Source organism: Mizuhopecten yessoensis, unplaced genomic scaffold (assembly GCF_002113885.1).
Source record: "Mizuhopecten yessoensis strain PY_sf001 unplaced genomic scaffold, ASM211388v2 hete_36171110, whole genome shotgun sequence".
NCBI lineage: Eukaryota > Metazoa > Mollusca > Bivalvia > Pectinida > Pectinidae > Mizuhopecten > Mizuhopecten yessoensis.
The window spans coordinates 77-4,936 of NW_018485360.1; the positions used below are offsets into that span (position 1 = coordinate 77).

At 37.0% G+C, this 4,860-nt stretch overlaps 1 protein-coding gene across 1 annotated transcript; it reads left to right on the plus strand.

Annotated features, from left to right (window-relative positions):
* The first annotated feature begins 237 nt into the window (after positions 1 to 237).
* Positions 238 to 4,808, plus strand: LOC110444776 (dual serine/threonine and tyrosine protein kinase-like). The gene is made up of 3 exons (XM_021489135.1): positions 238 to 413; positions 1,948 to 2,471; positions 3,897 to 4,808. The coding sequence occupies exons 1-3, from the start codon at positions 293 to 295 to the stop codon at positions 4,752 to 4,754; spliced, it is 1,503 nt and encodes a 500-aa protein (XP_021344810.1). The 5' UTR covers positions 238 to 292; the 3' UTR covers positions 4,755 to 4,808.
* The last annotated feature ends 52 nt before the right edge of the window (positions 4,809 to 4,860 follow it).

Sequence of the window (4,860 nt, forward strand, 5' to 3'; positions counted from 1 at the left end):
ATAATTAATGCCTTAACACCCAAATATTTCCAAAATGCTTTAAATAATTCTGCTGCAAAACCATCAGACCCTGGGCTCTTAATAATGGAATAAATATATAATGATCAAACGCGTAGCAATCTACGTATATATATATACCGGTCCGACCGATTAAATGAAAGCGAGCTAAATGCGATAACAGTCAAAGGGAAATAACTCTACGCAATACGCGCCACTAATCCCAGTGCGAAATGAAAATGGAGGAGAGAGCAGGCGGAAGGGATTATTTCTGAACTTTCATTTTTCTATTAGGATGGCGAGCTTGACAACCGAAATCAACCGTTTCAACAGTTGTTCTAAGAGACTACAGATCATCTTAGACGACACAAAACGATGCTTTGATGACATAAATGAGTCGGGAAGGTCAGAAGCTGGTGAGTAAGGTGACATAGAGGGTCACAAGATACAGACGTAGTTTCATAGATTAAAAGTTGAGAAGGGTACGCGTAACATTTCGTCTAAAGTACCATCGTACTAAATTTCATTAACATAGGGCTAATAACTAGATTTAAATTAGAATTAAGCTTTACGTTCTGGTTTCATGCTATGAGATAAAGATGTCTGAACAGGAAAAGTTTTTGGTGACCAAGGTTTGACAGTGTGACGTTTGTGACACATGGTTCTCTTATCTTATCAAGATGAGGATGATTTCATGTATTGTTGTATCTCTTGCGTCAATGCTTTTCCTTTGTGTTATAATCAGGTACAATGCAATTTATTTTATTTCGGTACATGCAGTCAAAATCTAAATGTGGCATACAACCACAGGTGCAGCATGAGTGGACACACGAAAACATTGGTGTGTACATATAATGATATATACTATTTTATATTCTACCTTTGCGTGTCTAACACCTATTTTGTAAACCTGCATTAGGTCGATGACTTGTTGCAAGGTAGCCATCAACTGTTCAAGGTCCCTGGTTCTAATGCTGCCCGGCATTTTTCCTTTCGTGTTTCACCCAGATTTGGTCATGCATGGTGTCAGTAAAATATACTCGCAGAAATGGATCTAGGTTCGTGCGTGTACTTAAAGCTTGATTTCCACAATTTTGTTGAAAGATTGTAAGAGGGAGGAATATAGTGGATCTGTTTTTGGTTCATTGCCAGTGATCCAGTCATTGTAGTCCAGATCCACTGTACATAAAACTGAAAAATACATTGAAAATCTATAATTACTGTTATCATTTTGTGTGATATAAGACAGTATGCAAATTAGGCATGCAGTGTCACATGATTTTCTTTCCCATTTTAGGACAACAAGATTATGTACAGGGAAGATGTCAATTGGATTCCGTAAAACTAACTAATGTACAAGGTGTAAAGTTTTGTAACTGTAATTTGTTAGAGAGCTTTCAGGTGACAGTGTTGGTGACAGTTGCTTACTTACCAACTTTTCCAATTTTATCATGTGGAAAAATTTGTGCCACAATCTACCAGTTAATAGAGTAATAATGTCTAAAAGTTACTTACAATGACCCCTATTTTGGAAACTAATTGTGTAAGTCAGGGTGAACATTTTTGCCATTTTTGCACATATATATTGAATTTCAAAATTATTGCATCATTATTACCAGGTAAACAAAGTAATCATCAATATTTTCCCCATCATGTGCTTATCAATTTTCCTTGCAGGTTAGGTCATTTAGACATCATGTATGCCTCATTTAAAACTTCATTCATGTTGTTTAAAGGTAATCTTATAAGACCAATTCTATATCCTACGCTTATAACCCTGTACCAATGTCAGCCCTCAGGCTTTCTAGGCCCTCGGCCTGATTTCTCAATGGGCGTCTCTGGTAGATAATTGTAAGGGGTAAGATATACAGAAATGGTCATATGAACCTTTTGAAGTATGTTAGGACAACAATCTGTGAGCATTTCTGATATTTTTATTTCCATTTTCAGGTCAGCTGTTTTCAGCGGAGCTTCTTCAGGAGGAAGAACAAGAAATACTAGCCACAGCAAGAAAACCTCCAGGCATTGTCATTTTTGGACAGAATGCTTACTGCAAGTCCTGTGTGGTTAACGAGATATTCAGCCGAAACATTTTCCCTAGATTCGAAAACGGAGACATAAATGGAAATAATCGTATGGTTCAGTTCAAATATGGAAGTAATCTGTCTGTTGGTTTATCACTTCCAGACGGTTACGATCTTGCTGAAAATTTAGAAGCCTATAAAAGACCTTGGAGTACAATACCCATAGAAGACATTGAGATTTCAGAGAACCCCAGTTTAGATGGGGCTAACGGAACAGCTGTGTTGGAAGTGTCGATCAATCACTCGATGCTCCGACACGGGGCAAAGGTCATTGTGTCACCCTCAATGAATGACTCCGGGAGTGACCTGGAACAGAAGTACAGTAAATGCTGTGAGAAAGTCTCGCCCATTCTCCTGTTTGCATTCCAGACACAGGAGCTTACAGAAAACGTAGGTTTTTGATATATCAAGTCGGGGGGAAAAGTTAAAGGGCTGTGTCAGATTTCCTATTACAAATCTGATATTTCAGACTTTGAAATGTTATTTTGTTTAGAAACAGGAAAAAGTATGCAGATAAGTACATGCAGGAAGGGGTGTTCAATTCATATTTAGATTATAATTACTAGCAGGCAGGTTATGTAAACTTGTACTAGTTCAAACTATATGTTCATTGGTACATGTATGAAGAGGTGTTCATGATCAATCCATATTTAAATTACTAGCAAGCAGGATACATAAACTGACAATAGTTCAACCTATATTTCAATTGGTACATGCATGCAGGTAGGGGTGTTCACTTCATATTTAAATTACCAGTAGGCAGGACATGTAAACTAATACTGTAATAGTTTATTCTATATTTTCATTGTAAATATTGAAAATTTCAGTAGCCTTGACATTTGTACTAGTCCCATCCCCATGCATCGGGCTACTGGACTTGTACTGAATATTTTTTATTTACCTGGTACTGTATAACGATCGTTGTCAATCAATCTAGAATTTCTGGGAAGCGACATGTATATCTTACTTCTAAAATTAGATCACACCTGTTACATATTTGTCACACATTTCACATACAACACGGTGTTGCCTACATTTGGTGAGCTACTCTACGTATAACTTATATAACTAGCACCAACAGAAATATATAAGAATACATAAACATATTTCACCAATTCACCCCTGGATTTTAGCAATAAACTGTACAATTCGTCATCTTGGAAGAGTCTTAATGTGACTTCAGAAGTCAATGAGTTAATAGTTACAATTTTATCTATAATCTGATATCTTCCCCTGTGGTTGAAATTTTCACGTTGGCAAATGTTCCGAAATCTTGATATTCTATATATATCTGTAATTTATATACATATTTCCATGTGGAAATCTTCATGCTAATTTACTCAACCTGAAAATCTTTAGCATTTCCACTTCGGGATAATTTTTTACGATAATCTTTTACAGTATTTCATGATTTACAACCTGTTTGGTGTTCTAATGAAAACCCACCAACAATCACGTCTCACTCCATATATCTCTTTTCAAGTAATTTCTAATTTCTCTCTCCACTCATTTAAGATTGACATTGTGTGCTACTGATGGACTGGGATGAACCCTGCCGACCTGTCAGTGTTTAATTTTCGAAAGAAATTCATCTTTCCCTGTTGTAGGAAAACAGACCACTACCCCTTTTCTTCATAGAAATTTGACAGTATGATATAGATATAAAAATACAGTCAGAACAATTAGTTCATGATAAGATGCAGCAGTAATGCAACTCAGCAAATACTCTTCATGAACATGTCCAATTAATGGATGTTTGAAAAACCAAATCTGATGCCTGCATGCTTCTTTCACAGTTTTCTTTTTCTACTTCAGGATTTAAGTTTTCTGAAGAAATTACAGACAATAAGTCATTACCAGCCTGTGTGTTTCGTTGGGGTAAGTACAGAAAAGTCAGATTCTAGTGATGGAAGCAGGACTACAGAAAAAAATCTCAATGCCAGTAAACAAAAACTGGAAGCAGGTTGCAATGGTTCTATAGAGGACCTTGATGACCATGAAAACCAGAACCATTTGACTAATATTGACGAACCGAATTACTGTGTATCTCCAATGTCGTCGCCGCTGTCAAGTGTATGCTCCAAAGGGACGTGTAAGGGACGTGTGATATTGACATCTTCTTTAGTATTTCATCAACTCTGTGATATTGGCTATCTGAGCGAAAGTCCAGGTAGTAGAAACCTCACCAACACAATGGCCACTGACTACTACGAGGTCGATAGTGAACTTATCGATAATTTCGCATCGTTTCCCTCCAGGATTGTGTACTTCGTCCAGCAAACAATTCAGCGGTACCTCGTGAATGCGGCTACTGTCCTGAACAACTGTCACGAACGATCTCTAAATATGTTTATCGTTTCTGCATTTGACATGGCACGAGACATGATGATCACTCCGAAAAAACTAGAATTTGCACGAGGGAAGGAGACCGAGTTGTACAAATCTCTGATGAAGATCTCTGTAGAGAAGGGTGACGAGATTAAATTGATGATATCGGAGACTATCCAGAGTATTCACCAGAGTTTAGTCGACAAAGCAGCACAGTACGAGTTTCTAGGTAAGGTAACCTGTTTGTTTTCTCTTTGTTGTCGTAGAATAACATTAACTCTATATCAGTACTTTATAGTGGTTATATTTCGCGGGGATTTTAATTTCGCTATATTCGCGAATTGACTAATATCCGCAAATTCTTAACACCAGTGAAATTATTGAAAAATGTTATCCACTTTTACAGACCTTATCACAACATGTTGAACATACTTATAACCCAACGCTGTTA

Bases quoted from the DNA above. Each gene is read 5' to 3' on its own strand.
- LOC110444776 (XM_021489135.1), top strand. From the start codon at position 293: ATGGCGAGCTTGACAACCGAAATCAACCGTTTCAACAGTTGTTCTAAG. The intron at 414-1,947 runs GTGAGTAAGGTG...TTCCATTTTCAG, and splicing joins GTCGGGAAGGTCAGAAGCTG to GTCAGCTGTTTTCAGCGGAG. The intron at 2,472-3,896 runs GTAGGTTTTTGA...TTTCTACTTCAG, and splicing joins CACAGGAGCTTACAGAAAAC to GATTTAAGTTTTCTGAAGAA.